This window comes from Nylanderia fulva, unplaced genomic scaffold, assembly GCF_048542155.1.
Source record: "Nylanderia fulva isolate GAGA-0341 unplaced genomic scaffold, ASM4854215v1 Scaffold2, whole genome shotgun sequence".
NCBI classification, from domain to species: Eukaryota; Metazoa; Arthropoda; class Insecta; order Hymenoptera; family Formicidae; genus Nylanderia; species Nylanderia fulva.
The window spans coordinates 3,476,507-3,497,607 of record NW_028190263.1 but is presented as its reverse complement, the minus strand read 5'-3'; the positions used below and the strand labels follow the sequence as shown (position 1 = coordinate 3,497,607).

Genomic DNA, 21,101 nt, shown 5'->3' with positions numbered 1-21,101 from the left:
CACGAGCGAATAGAAAATTTTAATTGATATTTTTACATTAAATATATTATTTGACGATATTATAATATTTATTTTTCGAGAATAATTTAAATTACTAAAAATTTTGGCTGCAACTTGTGCAAAGCTACAAGAGATTGTTGCAAGACACAAAGGGTCAAGTGTTAATCAACTCTTGTCAATTAACGAATATAAGTGACAGTTTTTGTAGTATACTCTCCTGCGTAATTCCAAATAAATCTATTATTTAGAATAATCTCTGCAGGTGATATACTCACACATAAATCTCGTGTATATTTATTATTTAGAATTACTCTGGGGACTACACTATAAGGACATTTTCGGCATTGTTCATTTCAAGTAAAACTGCTTAATTTAAGTTTGAATGGAATAGCATATGAACCGTTTAGTTATAATCCAAAATACAATACATATTGCGTACACGCATTTTATTTCTAATTCTCTAAATTCTCTTGTTCTATGTCTATAATTTTTATTTTTTGTTCTACTATATATCAATAAATTTTCACGGAAAATTTAATAGAAAGTAATAGTATACACACATATAATTAATGCGTGAATTAGTAACATTTTGGATTATTATCTCATGTTACTCTAAGATAATTTACATAGAATAGAGATAATTTATTATATAGAATTATCTGAAAAAATCAACTTTATTATAGTTGCAGATTTTATTTTCATGTCGTCCCACATGTATATCATATAGCAAACAAAATATCTCTGGAAAATTATTAAAACCAAATTTTCTTCTAGTCACGTTCCATAAACACAAAGAGAGAAAAGAATAAATATAGCTACATATAATTTTACACAGAGTCCCACGCTTCCACATGAATAACCATATTTATCCAGAAACCATCTCCAATTAATTGCTAAATCGTTAAATTACAACTGATTGCAATAAAACGTGCTTAATATACAGATACACGTTCAAACGTTTCATATACTAACAATATCTAATATTACAAGTTACGTGACAATTTGAATTCTAGTATTATTAAATTCGCCTATAATCTAAAATATGATTTATTAAATATTCTAATTTTGTCAATATAAATGAATAAAAATAAATAAAAACAAAAAAAAAACAGTTTGCATTTCGCGTAATTAAAGTGTCACAAAGGAAGTCAAGTAATTTCCTATATTTTTTATATATCTATATCTTTCGCTCTCCTTCTGCAATTGTTTACTCAATGCACGATATTTGTCACGTCGTAGCTTTTACAATATTTCATATTTATTGAAAATTTAAGCCGTAAATGAATTTTGTGGAAGAATGCAAAACGTTTACAAGACATAACAAGAACATTAATTCGATCAATGAACATAAATGGTTCAATTTCTTATACACTCTCTCGCGTTAATTCCGCGATAAATCTATTATTCAAAATAATCTACGGATAGTATATCCCGCGTATAAATCTCTCGGATACATTTATTATTTAGGATCACTTCTGGAAAATATACTACAGGGAACTTACGAGTTTTTGAAATTGAACAATAAAGAACGACTATAATGGGAAATTATATCTCTTCTTCTAGTAACATTTAGATGTCATAATACTTGAAAATGATCGCGGATGATAAATGCGACATTTAAAGTACATGGCAATAATTTAATTCGTTGAGCGATAAATACAAATCGAGTCAGCTTGTTCAATAAACTTCATATCAATTGAGTTAACATTTCGTTGCGATTATGATTTTAAAAATGGAGTAATCCTTTGAGTGTTCAATGGACACTTGTAGCATTAAACTTTCTAACGCGATTGCTATGGATAGAATGTGAGAAACTCTATTAAAGTTCCATCTGAAAACACCTACATGATCTAGATGCGTCGCATATTATATTATTCTACGACACGTGGCACATCTCAAAAAGAATGGATATATTATACATAGAATAGCATAATAAGTAAAAGATATGCTTATGCTCTGCATGTTTAAGATTATAAGATAAAAATAGTATAAGAATAAAGATCCGCGCGAGACTTATATTTAAGTCTTGTCATTTTTAACACTCGAGTATCTATCATTTTAACGCTTCGGTATAAAAAGCAAACTGTCAAAGATCTTAACATCATCTCGTAATTGTATTTTTAATTAATTATATTTATATGTATCTTATAATTTAATTGTATCTTTAATTAAGAACGCAAATGACATTGTGATCTTATTAAAGAAATGATACTAATATTACGTGACTATATGAAGACGTGATTATACAACATAAATACTAATTACTCAATCTTTTAAATTTTAAATTAAACTGATTAAAAAAGAGTTAAAATTACTGGCTTTCATTATTTTCATATAAAGACGTATTTAATTAGTATAATTTTCTTATTATTCTTGACTTGTAATTCTTTACGACTCGTAATTCTTTGAAAGCGAACACTCGGTATTTAACAAATTAGCACGATCTCGACACAAACATAATCTCCCTAGAACAGTCAATTCCAAGTCGCACAATCTAAACGCGATATAAAAACACAGGGGGGTCTTGAATTACATCGTTGCTAGGAATTGCAGAGATATATTAACTCTGCGGTATATTGCTTATACCACCCGGCGAGACGAGAAAGTCTCTCTCACTTCGTAAGCTCGACGTGTCACAAGTTGCGCACGACCGATCAAGCGACGCGCTAAAATGTATGCTACAAAGGGCGAAAAAAAGGTTCTTTAACCCTTTGACACGTACCTTTGCGCAATCACAAAGCAACCTGGGGGAACTTGAATCGATCGATCCCATCCCCCGGTCCGTTGCACAGATCCCACGTCTATCCCGTTGCGCTCATATTGCGGACATTGCATTTATGAGATATAAATTTTTATTAAGCAGTTACATCTCCGGGAGCGTATATCCCGCGCACGTGTATCATATATATTTTTTTAATACGTACTATATACTTTATATACATCCGGGTTTAAATATCCTGTGAAATTTGATACGAGTCAATGAACAAAAGAAATTATTTAAAAATTAGAAAAATATACCAGTTTGTATTTAATTTTTTATGCGATTTTTCATGTATTTCCCCTATTACAATTTTATCTTACAGCGGAAGCTGCAGGTTCGACGCGGCCGTCCTACCACCGGTCAGGGTGTTTCTGTTCGTGGCAGTCTGGGCACCGAGCGCCCTAGTCCTGCTGAGCTGCTACATGTACGTCTATCTCGTCGCACGTTCACACGCACGCGCGATTTACACGGTGGAATTATCGTTCAGACATCAAACGCAAACCTTGGCGCTGCCTCGTTACGGACAAACGCTGGCGGTTACGGTCGGCGCGTTTCTCATCCTGTGGCTTCCATTTCAAGTGAGTAAACAGCTCGAGTAAAGTACGCTGCGCGAAATTGTTCGGCAAAAGGATTCTTTCCTCGCCATCGTAAAAAAAAAGATTCTAAAATAACTCCCTGCAAGCTGTCGCGCGTTCGTAAAAAAGAGACGAGCTCGGAGGACGAAACTATACGGTCGCCGTGTCTGATCATTAAAGCACCTTCACTACTTATTTCACTACTTATGTTAGATGTCGACGGACGCGTGATGGCATCAATTTCATTTCACTGTCGGCAACGTAACCGCACCGGAAAACGAGATTTAAGTTTAATATACTGTTCATAAGGTGCGTTATGATCAAGTAATAACTTCATATGTATAGAGAGAACAGAGAGAAGAGCAAGAATAAAAAGACTAAATAATCACGTTATATACGATATTAACGCCGAAAAGCGATCGACATATCGAATCTGACGTGTATGATTAGTTTGTTACGTGGCTTTTCAATCTTTTCCAAGGTCGAATAAACGCTCGTGTGTATCGATTCATCTACTGCATCCTGCCTATCTCACGCCTCTTTAACTCTCGTCGCGTTATAAAAATTTATTTTATGAATTTCCGAAATTCCCCCATCTGTGCGAACGTCAGATGCTCATCTCGGTTATGGACAATTACCTCGGGACAGAAGAGATAATGACTTGTTCATTCTTTGGCGCGATCCACGCGTTGCTGCAGTAGTGCAAGCACTTTTTTTACCGCCCGTATTATCTCCGCCAGCTGAATCGGGCACGCGCAAATTTGCACCGGCAAAGAGGGTCGAGTTCTAGACATTTATTTATTATGGAACCATGGGCGTCCGCAGGGTATTTTCCAGGAAGGGCCATAATTAAAATTTTTTTGTTTCTTATTATTATATGCTTTCTTAATTTTTAAATTCAAATTTTTTATTTTAATATTTCTATATTAGATAAAATTGCAAATAAATTCCAGTGTTTAGTCACAAGGAGAGCAAATGTTTAATTTTTTTACTGATTCCAAGGGAGAGAACCAAGTGCCTCTTGGACGCCCATGTATGAGATGATCGGCTATAACGTTTATTAGTCTACGTAAAATTTCGTTTCACGGCCGCGATAAAAGACGTGTGCGTATATTTATGTGAAAAAATTAACGCGCGCCGAACAACTTGATACAGAATTCGCGTTTGATATTGTTGAATATCCTCGCCGAGAACGAATCAAATGAAATATGCCATGCGAAAAAATATCTCTTTTGAATAATCCCGTATAAAGTTTTTCGCAATTCGCTAGACAACAAAAAAGCTCCAAGGCTAAACGTTGATACGTCAGATTATCTCAGGGCTGAAATCGTTAATCAATTTCAAAAACAGCATTTGAGATAAGAAGTAACAAAGTTTTTTGATTCGGCTTGAACCAACTTGTCTTAAGTGAGCAAAAGTTTCGTTAAGCTGGGGGAAGACTAACGCAATTTATGAAATTACAGAAGCTAAAAACGGACGAATGTGACGGATGCATGCTCACAAAAAAGTGAAAGAAGGAAAAACTATAATATATCGTTACTTGCCATGGTGCTTTAATGGTGTGCCCTTTGTTGTTTCCGCATTATAAAAAACAGGAATGTAATTGCAAAAATTTTTAGATCTAAAAGTGTATCGAATTCTTTCTTAATGTATCATAAATTGACATTTTATTCAAAGTTCTTTTAATAGGAACAATTCGCAATAAATCTTTGAACAAGCGTTTCATTGGTGCAATATTCAGCAGAAAATGAGTCAATAATTTAATTCGCGGTAAAAAACCAATATTTACATTCTTTTGAAAATTGACTGCGCCAAACAGGCTGCAAACGCGATGCATCGTGAAATAATTTTTATAACGTGGAATGAAAGACTTCAAAGGGACGTCTCGATGTTCGTATATCGGTTTTCGAAATTTCTTCGAAAATCGATATCTTTCAGCGGTTTCATTGCAGAAACCTATCGCAAGTTGTTACATATTGCGTTTTACATCTGACAAGGATATGTCAAGCACCCTTCTCTCTCATTTTTCAGACTTGCATGCTAGTAGACATCTTTTGTGGCACCAATATCCTGTCAGAATGGTCGGTGGTATGGCTGGGTCTGCCGATTCTGGCGCACAGCGGCGCGAATCCATGGATCTACGCATTTCATCATGGTGAAATGCGCGTCGCCGCGGGAAAGATTGCTGAGGATCTGGTCGCTTTGTTCGGAGTGATGCCGAGCCGATACAGTTGCTCGCCCATGAGACGCGGCACCAATACGAACCTCGAGCTAGCCGAGGTAAACAACGATAGCAACGAGAGCAGACGGCATCCGTCCGTGGAGGATTGCTTCGCCACCGCCAAGCCGCATAACATATTTTACGCCAGCAGAAAATCTGCTTTGGAAACGTCGGGCAGGCAGACCGATATCTCGCTCGAGAAACACGACCACATCGATCACGTCGCGTCGTGCAGCAGCCGACCGGCCGATATAATCGAGGAGAACATCCACGATCTGACGAAGATGCTCGATCCGAAGTACATCATCGATCGGAACCACGTAATCGACTCTAATCATAACATCGACAAGATCAAGAATATCAAGTATATGCTGGATCCGACCTTCAACAAGATCAGACATCTTCGAAGATTGAATCACAAGCGACTGAGCGGCAAGGGTTTCCCCATCATCTCCGAGACCAAGTTCATATCTTACCAGAACCTGAAGAGCGACGGGGCGCACGCAAGTCGCAAGTTTCTTCCGCTGAACGCGTTGTCGGATCCGATGTTGAACGGCTCGAACACTTCCGTGGTGGACACGAAGGACTTCAACGAAGCGCTCCGCTGCAACAACGTCGTTCCTCAGAGACGGAACTCGAATTTGTCGTCCATGTCGGATTCCAATCTCAAGGCCACGGCGCACACTTCCGGGACGGGTATAAAACCCTTCCCAGTAAGCGGCAACAGCACGGAGAATCGCGGCTGCTCGGTACAAAATCTCAATCACGGATACGAGGCCGCGTTAGCGAGACACGCGATGATGCTCTGTCAACAACTGGAGGAACAACGGAAAGCTACCAGCAAAGTCATCTCGCATCCACGACCCAAATTTCGCGGCTACTTCGGGCGCGGAAGTCCGAACTTGAAGCTCAGGCTGCGAAGTAATTCCTCCGTATCGTCGACCTCGACGTCCAACAGCTTCAGACCGGAATCCGACGCAAATACACCTAGACGAAGCGTCTCGCCGAACATCCCGCATGTGACCATCACGTCGAACAAACTGGCTAATCTCATTAACCTGGATCCACCGTCGAGAAACGCGCACACTCATAGAATAGATCTTACTGCCAGCACCGTGACCCAAACTCGGAGAACTCTGGACGTGCTGAGGCACTCTGAGTCGATTAATACGATCGATCCGTACTCGACGCGTTGTGTAACTCTGCTGGAGCCTTCCAACTTGATGGACTCCTTGATCGTCCCGACGATACACTCGGAACCGCCGAGTCCTATCGATCCTCTCCCCTTGGCGTCCTTTCAAGACAAGGAAGCGCAGAGTCTCAAGATGCCAGGACCCGCCGTGAACGTCAACGTCGCACAACGCGCTAAGTCACCTCTAGGTAAGAAATGCAGTCCTGTTAGGCATTCAGATCCAGTGATCCCGACCGTGCTGCTGAACATCGAGGACTACAGCGAGCCGTCCGAACAAAACGATCATAATGAAACGACGGATAAAGGGAACGATCTTCTCTCGAGTAACACGCCAATCTTGGAACCGATCGATCTGTTTGAAGCGCTGCTGAAGAACTCGGACAAGGGCAAGGACGCGAGATTACCGGAGCCGATCTTCGCCGAGCACGACTCTACGCGATTCAGCTCGAGACGACCGTCCGATTCAAAGTGGTCCGAGTCCTCGAGGAGTCAGGAGATCCTGCCAAGCGTGACGGAGCACCAAACCTTCCCGTCGTCCTACTCGGTTAACGACTTTCAGATCTGCAACAGCGGCAGCGACCTCAACGACCTCACGTCCCTAGATCCGTTCATGTGTCCCGACGCTCTATCGTCGTCCCTACGCGAATCCTTCTTCAGCGCTCCGTCCGTACCCGACTCGGACATCTTCACGTCCTTCGAAGAGAGCGACGGACCGGTCTTCACGCCCGATTTCACCCCCGATTTTGAGCGTGATCCGTCGTCCGCGTACAATTCCATGTCGACGGTGAATCTGAAGAGATGCGTTATCGAAGCGACGTTTCAAAGCAGATCTACCGAATCGGTGCACCGAGTTAGATATCCGTCGACGCGATCCTGCGCGATTCTAAGACTGGAACCAGCCACGCATTCGAATAAATTACGCGTCAGACCCTGCACAAATTACGTCCTAAAGAGTCCGCCGATCAAGAGGAATCCACAATTAGCACCCCTCGCTATCCCTACACCCACCGACATCTGCACCCCTACGTTCGACGTCGTGTCGGAAATCAAGAGCGACAATGGTGTCGGTGTCAGAGTTTGAAGCGAGAGTGTGTAGTGTAAACGGGAAACGTGGAAATTTTTCTGTATTACAGAATATTCCGTACAAATACTCGCTAGTCCACAGAACTTTATTCTCTCGAAGAAATTTAAACATTGCAAATAAAATTCAAAGGCCTCTATTGGTCGTGTATGTGTCATCTAGTAATTCGTATAACGTTAATTTTTCATTACAAAATATATATTAAGTTATTAAAATATATATTTAGAAGAGAGAGAGAGAGAAAGATGAAATATTTTCAATGATTAAGTCTGACATTATTAACATTTCTATATCGAACCCCAGTGTTCACTTTAGATTATTTAGCATACAAGTCTTTTATTTATACTTTTTCTATCACGCTTATAATCCTTCAATATATTCCTCCATTTCTCATCTTTACATTTTCAATTTCATCTGAGAAATTTCATCGATCAAATTTTTGCAATTAATTCTTGAAAAAAATTGGTGTTCTCGATTTAAAAAAAAAACATTTTAATCAAGTACAATTTTAGTTATAAGAAACGCGGTGTTATATGTGAAAATCACGGATATTACATTGTAATAAATTACAACAAACATATTTAAAGTTGGACAGATAATGTGATGTCTTTCTATATAATCTGTAATTGATACACGAACAAGAAAAAAAAACGGAAGAAAAAGAAAGAAAAAGACACACTATAATATCGCTGTTTCGATGGTTGTTCAAATTAATAAACATATTCGATGTGTAAGGAAGCGATATCAGGGATTTATCGCGATGTTCCGACAAATCCGAATGGCTGTTTTACGTCGGAATTAACACGATATTTAACAATAAATTTAATAAACGATTCGTTTGTCGACCTATCTGACCGAATCGTTATGCGTAAATAATGTTCATCTCAAAATGTGAATTAATATTTGTCGTATTGAGAGAGATAGGAGGAGATTCTCTGTGCGGTCCAAGCATTGCCTGCGACGTATATCGTAACGTGTAAATATATATACGCGCGATTGCGTATATATATTTTGCGTATATATATTTTGTATTCTGCTGAATCGATCCGCGAATTAAATGGTTATTCAGAGAAATTCTGTAAATCACAGACTCGCGGGCCAAGCGAACTGTATCGAATTCGAAAGTTTCGCAGAAGTCAAGAGTTAAGCTTGTAACATGTTATCGTTTGTGTACCTGATGAAGATGATATAATTGTTGATTAAGGAAGATCGTAAATATATATATATATATATATATATATATATATATATTGGAGAATATTTATCAGAATATAAGTAAGAAGACGCAAAACTCGTTAAAATCTAACACGGATAATAATATGTATTGATGTTTTGCGAAGTCGACAAGTCGCAAATATTTTCGTTTGATTTCGTCCTATTTTTACGTAGATGTGTTTTTTCTGATATATGGCTTATAGACAATCTTAATATTCACTGCGTTTTTCTATCAGAAAAATAATATGGAAATTTAATTTGCTTATGTGTAGAAACATATTTTTTCAAATCGCGATTGAAGTAATACTTTTTTCACCAAAAAAATTATATTAATATAATATATTATATTATTGTATTTTATATATATTAAACAAAAACGCGCAAGACAAAAATTAACGAAAAGACGAAAGAAAAGACAATTATACATGATTATAGTTGGAAAGAAGGACCAAAAGAGTAAAGCAGAAGTATAAATTTCGAAGAACAACCAATAGCATTAGACGCACTGTCATTTTCTACGGGATATAGTAATCAAAATTACCATGTGTATTATTTTGTTTATAATGTTTCATTACACATTGTGCACATCTATATTGACATTTCGATTTTTCCACGAGCGTCTCATAAAAATCTCTAACTTTTGTATTACGTCGCTGTTAAAAAATCGCTTTTGCTATCTCGAATGATTAGAAATATATCTAAGGGAGAATATGTAAAAGAAATCGCGTCGCAATCCTCATAACTGTATGCCAATTAAATACTAAAGTACTTTTATACATAAGATGAGAGAGAGAGAGAGAGAAAGAGAGAGAGAGAGAAAGAAATCACGTATAAATGTATAAATTATTTTTATCATATACTCTTATAAAATACATTTTTCAAAAGAAGATAAAAAACAAAGTTTCCTATATACTCTATGTACCTAAACAGTGTCCCGGATACTTTTGAAGCAATTTAAAAATCGACGCGCGAATTTTATTGAAGAGAATTTTAAATCAACAAACGTGAGCAAATATAGACAGCTAGAAACAACGTTAATTTTTTTACTCATACTCATGCATTGACTGATTTTTGCACGATTTGTCTTCCATACATAAAAGTTATAAATAGATACAAGATTTGATATTCCAGCTTCAATTTTTTTTCCTTCTGATTCTTGCGGTAACATAATGACAAGTGTTGTGACGATAAATACTTTTTGATGATCTCTTCTGATTGTAAGTGTAAATAGATATATGTATATATTAATTACGAAAAAAATAAATCTCTATCGAATACAAGAAAATATCAAAGAAGTGAATTTTTAATACAGAGTTGTGAAAATGTCCTTAAAATATATATATCTTACGATACTTGATCATTACTTTACGTGCAGAGATTTATTAGCACTAAAATTTCCGTAATCTTTTTATGTGGGACACCGTTATATAATACAAATTCTGTAAGAATAAAACTCCAGTATTTACGGAAATGACAGGCACTGATATATTTTTATGAAGTACCTTTATTGTTGTTTATAGATGTTAAGCGTGAGAGTGTATAAAAGCTTCGATTTGCGCGCAAAATATATACGACTTTTGATCGAAAAAGGGTCGAGAAAAGTGTGTGTATATCTTACCTTCTTATTTACACATGAATATGATTTCAAAATAAATAATCGTTTTTCATCATATATAAGCCAAGCATATACGAACACGAGACACTAAGGAAATATATTGATTTTAAAAAAATAAAACTTTTTCTTAAAAAACAAAAAAATTTATAGATCGTATTCAAACTCTTATATTTTTTTATTCGCCTAAGTAAAATCAAATATATATGTGTCTCATGTTAATATAATATAATGCTTTTGACTTATATGAAATTTTCCGAAAATATATCAAAGTGCAACAAATTTCAATGCAATGAAAAATAAAGAAATAATAATAAATATTACCTGGTTATAATTCTGTTATGGTTCGATTATTGATTGTCGAAGAATTATATATACTTTATCGTCGTTTTTACGAAAAAACCACGTCGAAATAATCGAAGATCGAAGATACGAAGAAGATCACATCCGAACACTGTAATTATACACATATATGTTTTTGTATATACAAGAGGAAAAATAATATATTAAATTAGATCCGGACAAGTGAAGAATTTTGTTACCTAGCACATATATATAAGTCCACGAATTGTATTTCCCTGATGATCCTTTTCTTTTCTCGATGTAATTGATCGAATTCTGTAAGAATTATAGATGATTATTCGATCTGCGATATATATTTTAAGTATTTTATAGCGCAAATTTTTTCATTCGACTTTAATGTATGATGGATAACGTACAACATGAAATTTGCAACATTTAAATTCAAAACGGCGTGAAAAGTGGGGGGAAACGACAATGTTATCCAGTGCGTACTTCACTGTCTTCACTGTTTGTTTTGTTTCGTTGTCAGATCGCGAAAGTCGTTCGAAGGTTTAGGTTTAGGCAAGACGTACGTCGCAATTACGTGGCGAAAATCAAAAATTGTGATATTCCGTTTAGTCAGGTAAACGAATTAATTTATATATTTATTGTAAGCAGTGATGATAAACATTTCTTGAGAGAGTAGACGATCTATATCGATTTATATTCAGGAGCTTTCATGTGCAAAATATATTGTCTTCTTATTCTGTAGGATATAAATGTTAATTTCTAGCAGTTTTACTGTGAAAATTCAATATATTCTCTAACTAACATATCAATGCAATCTCAAATAATAATTGCTTTATTTAATCTAATAATCTTCAGTTGCCTAATTTGAAGAATAAATCAAAATGTGTAACCTTAAATAATATATAATTCTATTTATTTATGTGTATTTTATTGTGTATGTTTCTAGATTAGACAAATAAACTATGGACTCAGAATACGTAATAGAAGGCACCGCAAGGATCACTGCACAAAATATGCCAAATTCTGGTGTGTTAAAATGCATTTGTTACAGACCACATTCTAATATCATATGCAATGGCTGTGGATTTTGGACAAAAGGAAGAGTACGATATTGCTGCCCTCAACATCCCAAGGTAGCATAATATTATTTTTATTCTTATATCTGAGTAGAATAACATGTCTTTTTTTACTTCTTTTTGTTTTGAATCTTCCAGTAGTTCTTTATATTTATTTAAGATGAAAAATTTATGAAAAGCATTACTAAAACAGTAGTAGTTTTAACATTTTAATTAATGTATTTTTTCTCTTTTATTTTATAGATTGTTTTCCTGTATGATTATGCTCAATGTCCACGCTGTAGAAGCTACGATTTTATGCTCACGGAGATCTAAAACTATAATATAATTCCATTTCATTAGGTTAATTAGAGTTATAAATTTGTTCTAATTATAGTTAACTAAATTGATAAGGATACACAATTTAAGTGAGATTACATATAATATAGTAGTTAATGTAGATAATGGTTGATATAAGTATATCTATATAGTAATTTTAATATAAGTATATGAAAAGTCAAATACTGTGACAGTAAGTTTATCTTAAACAAATCAAAGTATTTTTATATATTTGTAACAGAGATTAATACTGAGAGTTACATATATATGTTGACGTATCTGATTAGAGTGACTATCAAAATGTTTAATGTATATATGTCAATAGTGTTTATTTTTTGCACAATAATGATATTAAAAAAATATTATCTCTAAATATCATAAGCTTAGTGTGTAATTTGCACTATTAATATTACAACTGATATTTTTACACACAATAAAATGTTACCATTTTTTACTATGAATAATAATATAATAATACTCTTAATACATTTTGATAGTAGACTCTAATAAGAATAAGTGTTTTGCGTTAAGAAATTGATATTAGCTTGTTATTAAAGAATTAATTTTTTTTTAATTTAATATGATATATATTTAGAAAAGTTCAAGACTGACAAGCATAAAATAACTATAACAAATATGTAATTTGGAAAAACCAAAGATGTAAACTTTCATGTATAATTACTTGCTTATAATAAAATGCTATTTTATAAACGACAATATATATCTTCCATCATGTCAAATTATGTTTTAGGTACTTGCCATAAAATGTTTGTACAATCTCTATACTTATTACATTATTAAAATTTATATATAACACAAATAATATAAGGAATATTTTTCCAAAGGCAATTATAAGTCATATAGTATTGTTTTGTTTTCTTTTGATTTCTTATATTTTCTTTGTCTAATGTAAGAAATGTCCTTCATAAATCCCGCCAAACTATGTCAACTCATATGCTAAACATTTCATTGGTCAACCTTATGCAATTTGTGCCAATCAGTGAAGCCTCATTTATAAAGGTCTGTTCTTTTCAGCTGAACTGGCTACACAATTCAGAAGTTATCTTTTTCTTTCCACTGTCGAGCAAAAAAGACAACCTCTGAACTAGTGTAGCCAGTTCAGCTGAAAAGAACAGACCTAATAACACATAGTAACAGCTGTCATTTTAAATGTGCATAGATGCAGTGTGCAGTCAAAATAGGAAAAAGATAAAACCTTTATAATCTATCTTTATAAGTATAATCAAAGTGAGAGAAAACAGAATTTTTGCAACATTGGTAATTTTTAATTTTTTTCAAAGCTAAATTTTATTTTTATCGTATTTTTAACTCTGGAATCTCTAAAATGCCGGTAATATTACAATAAATTGACATTATTGAAATATATATATATATATATGATATATGATATATGTTTATTGTGTTCTTATAAAAATATTTTAATAGTTCTTTATATTTAAAATAGTACATTAAATTTTTTTGTTTTTCTTTATATATACATTGCAATCAATTTTATAAATATTTGAGTGATAACTGGAGAATAATAGTAAAAATTTGAACTGTAGTAAAAATGGCACTCAGTACACAAGATTCTAATATTGATGGGGAAGAAGATTTGCAAGCAAGTCAATGGTATGGAGTCAGAGAAGCTACATTATTTCTTGTCGATGCAACATATAAAATGTTTGAAGTAGAACCAGAAGTCAAACTCAACCAAATTCAAAAAAGCCCAATTCAATCATTTTTCAAGGTTAGATATACTGCATATTGTTTTGATTAATGACTTACTAATAACTTTATAAAGAATTGATTTTCATTAATCATAATTGTTTCAGCTATATAAGCAAATTCTTCGACAGAAACTAGCATGGAGTATGAAAGATTGGATGGGTGTAGTGTTATTTGGTACTGAAGAAAGTGATGCAAACTCAGAATGGAAACATATTCAAAATTTACAAGAACTACGAGCTGTTACCTTGGATGATTTAAAACAAATTAGAAAACTAAGTAAGGATAATTACAACTAAGCAATAAATACAGTGTACTCTAATACATAATTTTTAGCTAATGATTTTATGAATTTCTTATAAATTCTCAGCTAAAAGTGGCATAAAAGGTTATCGGAGTATGGAATCTAAGGATGCTTACCCTCTTCACGATGCATTAGCATACGCCATGGATATTTTCTTGAAAATAAAAACGGTTCTTACCAAACGCAGGATAGTCCTGATTACTTCTCACATCGCAAAACTTGCTGATGATGAAAAGCATCGCATCAGATCGATGGCAGCATCTTTAAAGGATGTGGACATTAAATTATACGTAATTGGTTTGGGAAAAAATTGGGTACAAGATCAATTCTATAAAGATTTAGAGATGCTGTCGAGAAAGACGGACATAGATGTTTACAAAATGACACGTGATGTAGATTTAGTACAACAAATTAAAGCACCTTCCAAAAACATCGCGCGCTTATACTTAAAAATATCAGACAATTTGGAACTTGATGTGGTGATCCGTACTCTTGGCAGGTAAGTCTACTATATATTAATAAGAGTAATATTAACTTTTATAATATAATTTGATAAATAAAATGTAAACATTATTTTTTTTACAGAAAACGTAGATGCTTGCAAACAAAGCCATTGAGTAAAGCTACTAATCAAGTTTTGTCAAGATCGACATATTTTAGAAATGAAGATTCTAATGATGAGGTGCATAATATATATCTGAAAAATTCTGTTAATTATATTGAATACCTTGAATCTTTGATTTCTTATCATTTTTCTAGACTATCTAATTTACTTGACTAATTGCAGGAAAATAGTGACAATGAGGAACTTAATTTACCTTTTATGATACCAGAAGAAGTTAATTTGCAAACTAAAGAGTTAATCGGTCATAGAAAGTTGCGTTTTACGCAAAAAGAACTTTCCCGAATAAAGCATGTACATCCACCTGGAATCAAGATAATTGGCACAAAACCAATCCCTGACGATCTCTTTAGATATCACGTTAAACGAAAGTATTTCATTAGAGCCGATTGTGGTAGCACTCGTAAAGGTAAAGTACATAATATATATATATATATATATATATATATATATATATATATATGAACATGAATATATGAAAATTTAATGTTTTCTTGTATACATAATAATAACATTTAATTTTTATATTATAATATTTACTTACCATAAAAGTAATACTTTTTTTATTATTATTTTTGCAGATAATTTATTATTTTTCGGCGCTTTATTGAATAAGTGTGCTATTAAAGGAAAAATGATCGTTTGCATGTTTACACTGCGGATGAATACTCAAACTAATCTCTGCTACATGATTCCAAATGCTGAATTGGGTGGCTTTTATCTATCAAAAATTGCATACGAAGGTATATACACTCTATTATATGTAATAACACAATGATTTAAGATATTTTATATTAATAATGTAATTTTATACTTTAGGTAATATAGGAGATAAGAGCGAAGCATTGCATCATTATGAGGCACAGAACTGGGTAACTGACGAAGAAGTGGCGCTATGGAAAGAAACAATCAACAAGCTTAATATGCAATATCATCCTTATCAATTCAGATCTTACAAATTGGAATGTCAAATACAAATAGTAGAGAAGTTAGCTCTGGATAAAAAACCTGGTCCTCCACCAAGTGATTCAATTGAGCAGTCATGTAAGTAATATTGCAATATATGTACTAGCAAATAGGAAAAAAATACAAAAAAAGAAATATGCACAGAACAAAGAAATTATTATTGCTGAAATAAATTTAAATTGAATTATATAAAATTATATGCTTTGTCTCCAGATTTGAAAACCTGTAAGGAAGCAATAGGGTTAATGCCTAAATTTAAGGAAATGTATCCTAATATGGATAAATCTGATGGCCCACCAAAAGCTAAAAGGATTAAGAAGAGCAAGTAGGAAACATAATTATTATGCATAATTATGTTAAATTATATTTTATAAAGAAAATGATATTGATTTTCGAAGAGAGAAATTACATTTAAAATACATGATTTTATATAATTTATATATAGAAAGAATAATTTCTTAATAGAGCAAATGCTCCCTGATGAATTGAAACCCTGGTGGCTAAAGGGAAAAATATATATTATTATTTTTAGATATACATATATATTTTATATTTCACAAAATATTGTAATTCACAAAGTTATCAAATTCGTGTTCCTTTTAATAAAATAGTTGAAAATATATACTGGTATAACATTTCATTGTTGTCAGTCTTAAACTTTATATAGGCACTTAATAAAGGCATTTAGAACATTGATTTGTGACTGCTGCAAAATGTATAAATTGTAAAAACTTACATTAGGCATAGATTTAAGAACTAGTATTATTATAATTTTTAAATCAAAGTTTAATAAGCTTTTTTTATTATTTGAAACTATTGTCAAATTGCTTTATTATTTTTTATATATTATTTTTGTTTTATTACAATAATACTAGTTTGAAAGATAAAATCTTACAATTAATATCCAATCATTTTGACAATTTCAATATACATATGAATATATAACAGTATTTCTTTCACCTATATATAAAAATATATTATTTTATCAAAACCTATTACATTTACAATAATTTTGTTCACACTATAGGAAAATAAGGTATGTGTAAATTCCTTTATGCAATATAATATGAAATATAAGAAATTTTATATAATTTTATGCATCTTCTTAATAACCAATGTTAGAACAGATTTTATACTCCAATAAAAAATCTTAAACATATCATAGAATAATTTAAAAATTGCTTAAATCCCTACAATCGCGAATACATTTATCATTGATACCGTTGTTACCAATCAGAGAGACAAAGGTAACATTCTCTCACCTATGTTACTCTCCTTTCAAGCACGCAGGTTTAAAGTAGGATGCAGGTGCTTTTTTCACGAAAGGGATTAGATTTCTGCGAAGAAAAGCCCACCAGCAAGCAATCTTCTTGCTCGTGTTCAGTGATGTACTTCATGATATCTTCGACAGCCTTGCTCACCATAATTCGATTCAGAGAAGCCTCGCGACGAAGCTGCTCCGTCACAAGACGCTGTTGTTGTTGCGAATTCAAACTCATGTCTATAAAAGCTGTAAATATGCGACGAAAATCAAAGAATCACTGTACAAGCTTACAACAGGAAAACAAAGGGAATAAGTACACCATAAATTTAAGAACTACCTGGATGTCCAATGCTGGAACCTTGTAAACAAAACTAAGTCTCGATAATTCGATTTCCTGCTTGCGAAATATCACTCCTTGATTCCTTTTTTCTATCCAGAATCTTGATTGTATGATCTTTCCTCACCTCAGTTTTTGAAGATTATTCATTCCTTCCTGTGCCAATCCCTCAGGGCAGTTTCGCAATTGACGATTACTCGATGCATGATTGGCTGTCATAAATTTCTTACGTCACGACGAATGAGGGCGTTTCATGGAGCTCTATGCTAGAGTTTACAAATATTATAAGAAATAAAATTATTATTAAAACAAAATATTAATATTACAGAGCCTTGTTAAACTCTTAAATTATATTATTATATTATATATATATAATTATATTATTATATTAATAAAATATTATATTATATTATTATAAAATATATGATTAGAAATATTATTTCTAGGGACTTTACTCCATGAAAACCAGCCTTTACAAATTTTTGCCGGTGTAAAATTTTCCTAGCTAGGGGAACATCTCGTGAGTCTTCGGAGCAACGAGGATTTGCTTCTCTTGAGATAGCATTTTGTGTCACACGTGAAAAGACAATTCATCCTTCAACTTTGCGAAAATGGCTATGCACGTACCGAAACCACCCGGCGTAGCGCAGATGCTCAAAGATGGAAGCCGGGTAAGTGCAATTTTCTAATAATACAGCGCAGCGGATTCTCGCTTCGTTGACTGATGACTTTCGCTCTCTCGAAGGATGTGCTCGTGTTCTTGCCTTTTATAGGCATTTTAACGTATCCAAGAATTTGCGACTTAAGAGTCGAAGTTTCGCGCCACAAAATGCATTTGATCCTAAATTATGCCAGAAATTTATGTCGTACATTTTTTTTTTATATTTTTTAGTCAAATTTGATTGTTAAATAATATATAAAGGGATTGTCTGATGATCAAGATGTAGTGTCGTTTGACAATTTTTAATTTCTATTTTGCTTTTTCAGTACTTTTCGGGCCTGGAAGAAGCAGTCTTCAGAAACATTGGTGCCTGTAAACAATTTGCAGATACTGTGAAAACAGCGTATGGTCCTAATGGAATGAATAAGATGATCATTAATCACATTGAAAAACTGTTTGTAACTAACGATGCGGCAACAATTATCAATGAGCTAGAAGTAGAACATCCAGCTGCAAAGTTGTTGGTTTATGCATCAAAAATGCAGGAAAGTGAAATAGGAGATGGAACAAATTTCGTTATAATTTTTGCTGGAGCACTGCTTCAAGCCGCAGAAGACCTGCTTCGTCTAGTAAGTTAATTTTACAAGTAAAATATATTTATTTATATTTTTATACTGGAAGATATATTCTGACCATATAAGTCCATTGATTTTATTCAGCATAGATTAGAAAAAAATTATAATTAATAAAGTCAATTTTATATTCCAACTTTTTTAATTACAGGGAATTACGACTTCAGAAATAGTTGAAGGCTATGAAAACGCCTTAAATAAAGCACTCAAAATTTTACCGACATTAATTGTTCATGAAGTGAAAGATGTGCGTTCTGAGGATCAAGTAAAAAAGGGAATCAGAACTGCTATTATGAGCAAACAATATGGAAACGAGGATATTCTCGCTTCTCTTGTTACACAAGCTTGCATTTCCATTTTACCAGAGAAGACGACATTTAACGTCGACAATGTACGAGTTTGCAAGATACTCGGAGGCGGCTTGAACAATTCCCAAGTGATCCAAGGCATGGTGTTTAAGCGTCATGTAGAAGGAGAAGTCACAAAAAAGACCAGTGCAAAGATTGTTGTTTATACTTGTGCTGTGGACATCACCCAGACTGAAACCAAGGGTACAGTATTGATAAAGACGGCCGACGAGCTTTTGAAATTCTCGCGCGGCGAGGAATCGCTGTTAGAAAGTCAGATCAAAGCAATCTCCGACAGCGGCGCCAGGGTAGTAGTGTCAGGTGGAAAGTTTGGAAGCATGGCCCTGCATTATATGAACAAATACAATCTGATGGCCGTTTGTATCCCGAGCAAGTTTGACATCAGACGACTTTGCAAAACTGTCGGCGCCACCGCACTCTCAAAGCTGGTAAATTGATGTAGTTTAATTATATCTTCTTTAAATAAAACTTGTTTTTTAGCATTATGCATTTTGAAATATATGATAATATAAAAGAAGCTAATGCAATAATTTTCTTTTAAAGGTACCTCCGTCGCAAGAAGAGTTAGGATATGCTGATACAGTACACGTAGAAGAATTAGGAGATACTATAGTGGTGATATTCAAACTGAATGGAACGGAAAGTCGCGTTAGCACTTTGCTCGTGCGTGGCTCCACCGAGAATTACATGGACGACATCGAGCGCGCGATCGACGACGGTGTCAACACCTTCAAGGGTATCACGAGGGATGGTAAATTTCTTCCGGGTGCAGGCGCTACAGAGATTGAACTCGCCGCGCAGCTGGCATTATATGCGGATACTTTACCCGGCCTGGAGCAGTACGCAACCCGCAAATTTGCCACTGCCTTGGAAGCGTTTCCTAAGGCTCTGGCGGAGAGCAGCGGTATTCGCTCGTCCGAGCTTCTGTCCAAGTTATACGCAGCCCACAAGGATGGAAAGAAGAATTATGGTTTCGATATCGAAGTACGTTCTTTTTTCCATCTGTTCAATAAGTATCTTCAGATAATGTACAGGTGTCCCATAGAAATTTACTGAAACTAATCAACTGTTATTTTTTAATACACACAGTTATTCAAAAAACAAAAATTGTGTTGAAAAGAGGAAAATCTGCAATTTTAATAGATATAAATAAAATGTTTGTATACCAGTTTATTTTATTGAAAAAAATAATGAATGGGACACTGTATTTGATTCAAATATGTGGATACCTGTTCTTTCTTGCCTGGTTATTCAAATTATAATTTTTTTTTTCAAATAATACATATATAAATTTTATATAATTAGGGTGAGGGCGCAGCTCTGATCGATACCGTCGAGGCAGGAATTCTGGATCTATATTTGACAAAGGAATGGGCGATGAAATATGCAGTGAATGCAGCGTGTACCGTTCTCAAAGTAGATCAAATTATTATGGCGAAACGAGCAGGCGGTCCGAAGGCTCCAGCGGGAGGACCTCGTGAGGAAGATGACTAATAGAACAAGATGAGAACACTAAATCAGCGAAAAAATCATAAACTTTTACGTTTAATTTTGCATTTTATTTATATTTACAAATTCAATATATTTGGAACGTCGATGAGGAAGTAGAACGAGTAAAAGATAACTTACTCCTTCAGTGCTTCATTCAACGTGATTGCAAAGATGAAGATGTATTTTCTATCGCAAATCCGCCTAGAAATGAAAATTTCTACAATTTTCTATTTTCATCTAATCTGAATTGTAAGAGTATTAAATAAATTGTTAAATATATCTAATATGTATTCAGTTCTTACTTCTTTTCTTTACTTTTATTGAAATCTGAATAAAATAGAAGATAGTTGAAAAGAATGAAAATA

The 21,101-nt window shown here is 33.8% G+C and overlaps 5 protein-coding genes and 1 long non-coding RNA gene across 6 annotated transcripts in view; 4 read left to right on the top strand and 2 right to left on the bottom strand.

The window, feature by feature from the left end:
• LOC114942909 (uncharacterized) overlaps positions 1-11,212 on the top strand; it is a 63,317-nt gene extending 52,105 nt beyond the window's left edge. The window contains exons 5-6 of the mRNA XM_029318389.2: positions 3,084-3,339; positions 5,368-11,212. Coding sequence (XP_029174222.1) covers positions 3,084-3,339; positions 5,368-7,830 — 2,719 coding nt within the window. The 3' untranslated portion in view covers positions 7,831-11,212. The remainder of the gene's footprint in view (positions 1-3,083; positions 3,340-5,367) is intronic.
• The window catches only part of LOC114942910 (uncharacterized), a 40,384-nt gene extending 29,008 nt beyond the window's left edge, over positions 1-11,376 (bottom strand). Inside the window, exons 1-2 of the long non-coding RNA XR_003821910.2 lie at positions 11,200-11,376; positions 10,982-11,111 (exon numbers count right to left, since the gene is read on the bottom strand). This is a non-coding gene — a long non-coding RNA (uncharacterized LOC114942910). The remainder of the gene's footprint in view (positions 1-10,981; positions 11,112-11,199) is intronic.
• A 104-nt stretch (positions 11,377-11,480) lies between these two features.
• Positions 11,481-12,983, top strand: LOC146723416 (uncharacterized protein CG13380-like). Its single transcript, XM_085481960.1, has 3 exons — positions 11,481-11,582; positions 11,916-12,102; positions 12,289-12,983. The coding sequence occupies exons 2-3, from the start codon at positions 11,932-11,934 to the stop codon at positions 12,358-12,360; spliced, it is 243 nt and encodes an 80-aa protein (XP_085338086.1). The 5' UTR covers positions 11,481-11,582; positions 11,916-11,931; the 3' UTR covers positions 12,361-12,983.
• Positions 12,984-13,404: 421 nt separating this feature from the next.
• Positions 13,405-16,603, top strand: LOC114942896 (DNA repair protein Ku70). The gene is made up of 9 exons (XM_085482098.1): positions 13,405-13,641; positions 13,929-14,113; positions 14,199-14,370; positions 14,462-14,894; positions 14,981-15,077; positions 15,183-15,426; positions 15,599-15,760; positions 15,837-16,061; positions 16,197-16,603. The coding sequence occupies exons 2-9, from the start codon at positions 13,934-13,936 to the stop codon at positions 16,310-16,312; spliced, it is 1,629 nt and encodes a 542-aa protein (XP_085338224.1). The 5' UTR covers positions 13,405-13,641; positions 13,929-13,933; the 3' UTR covers positions 16,313-16,603.
• Positions 16,485-17,769, bottom strand: Ggamma1 (guanine nucleotide-binding protein subunit gamma-1). The gene is made up of 2 exons (XM_085482099.1): positions 17,585-17,769; positions 16,485-17,493 (listed from the first exon to the last, which is right to left on the bottom strand). Exon 2 carries the CDS (start codon positions 17,480-17,482, stop codon positions 17,276-17,278), a length of 207 nt encoding a protein of 68 aa, XP_085338225.1. The 5' UTR covers positions 17,483-17,493; positions 17,585-17,769; the 3' UTR covers positions 16,485-17,275.
• Positions 17,770-18,088: 319 nt separating this feature from the next.
• Positions 18,089-21,015, top strand: CCT8 (chaperonin containing TCP1 subunit 8). The gene is made up of 5 exons (XM_085481948.1): positions 18,089-18,255; positions 18,572-18,874; positions 19,029-19,673; positions 19,789-20,229; positions 20,551-21,015. Exons 1-5 carry the CDS (start codon positions 18,196-18,198, stop codon positions 20,737-20,739), a joined length of 1,638 nt encoding a protein of 545 aa, XP_085338074.1. The 5' UTR covers positions 18,089-18,195; the 3' UTR covers positions 20,740-21,015.
• Positions 21,016-21,101: the final 86 nt, after the last annotated feature.